The 1,287-nt window shown below is 42.7% G+C and overlaps 1 protein-coding gene across 1 annotated transcript; it reads left to right on the top strand.

Moving 5' to 3' along the window:
* The first annotated feature begins 195 nt into the window (after positions 1-195).
* On the top strand, positions 196-693 carry LOC105527386 (ATP synthase subunit alpha, mitochondrial-like). The gene is made up of 2 exons (XM_011963684.1): positions 196-344; positions 485-693. Exons 1-2 carry the CDS (start codon positions 199-201, stop codon positions 564-566), a joined length of 228 nt encoding a protein of 75 aa, XP_011819074.1. The 5' UTR covers positions 196-198; the 3' UTR covers positions 567-693.
* Positions 694-1,287: the final 594 nt, after the last annotated feature.

Below are 1,287 nucleotides of genomic sequence, written 5' to 3'. Positions count from 1 at the left end.
GGCGGAGGCGGCGGCGGCGGCGGGGGGAGGAAGGATTATTAAGTGGAGCTCTAGGTCACTGAGATTGTGAAGAATAGATAATTTCCAGGGACATGTTAGGAATTGGAGAAAAAGTAAGTTTTCCTGACTTTTTGGTAACATGGCGTTCATTTCTTTGAGCAACTCACTTGGCATTCTTTTTGTATCTTTCCAGCTCCCATGGCTATTGAAGAACAAGTGGCTGTTATCTATGCGGGTGTAAGGGGCTATCTTGATAAACTGGAGCCCAGCAAGATTACAAAGTTTGAGAATGCTTTCTTGTCTCATGTTGTCAGCCAGCACCAAGCCCTGTTGGGCACTATCAGGTATGAATGCAATTGTTGGCCTGTTTTTGTAAAGTTATGTTTAAGATATAAAGTTAAAATTATTTTCAAATCTGTAGTTAGGCTAGTCATTAAAATTTTGTCCAGGTCAGAACTTATGACCTGCTTTTATTTCCAAATAGGGCTGATGGAAAGATCTCAGAAGAATCAGATGCAAAGCTGAAAGAGATTGTAACAAAGTTCTTGGCTGGATTTGAAGCTTAAACTCCTGTGGATTCACATCAAATACCAGTTCAATTTTGTCATTGTTCTAGTAAATTAGTTCCATTTGTAAAAGGGTTACTCTTGTACAGAAATCACATGAAAAATAAAGGTTCCATAATGTGTAGTTGTTTTCTGTCATTTGTTATTCTTTAAAACCAAGATCAAATTGAGAAATTGGTAAACATGCTTCTTGATATATTTTACTTGAATATTAGTACAGTCAACTGGGCTAGATAATTCAAGGCTGAGCTCTTTAAGTTTCTTTTTTCTTTTTTTTGAAACAGAGTCTCTGTCACCGAGGCTGGAGTACAGTGGCAACCTGTTGGCCCACTGCAACCTCCATCTCCTGGGTTCAAGCAGTACTCCTGCCTCAGCCTCCCAAGTAGCTGGGATTACAGGTGCCCACCACCATGCCTGGCTAGTTTTTTAATATTTTTAGTAGAGACGGGGTTTCACCATGTTGGCCAGGCTGGTCTCGAACTCCTGACCTCAAGTGATCCACCTGCCTTGCCCTCCCACAGTGCTGGGATTACAGGTGCCCACCACCATGCCTGGCTAGTTTTTGTATTTTTAGTAGAGATGTGGTTTCACCATGTTGGCCAGGCTGGTCTCGAACTCCTGACCTCGTGATCCACCTGCCTTGCCCTCCCACAGTGCTGGGATTACAAGTGTGAGCCACCGCACCTAGCTGCTCTTTGTAAGTTTCTCGAATGCTTTGTGT

Source organism: Colobus angolensis, unplaced genomic scaffold, assembly GCF_000951035.1.
Source record: "Colobus angolensis palliatus isolate OR3802 unplaced genomic scaffold, Cang.pa_1.0 Scaffold11768, whole genome shotgun sequence".
In the NCBI taxonomy this organism is placed as follows: domain Eukaryota; kingdom Metazoa; phylum Chordata; class Mammalia; order Primates; family Cercopithecidae; genus Colobus; species Colobus angolensis.
This window is presented reverse-complemented; position numbering and strand designations above follow the sequence as displayed.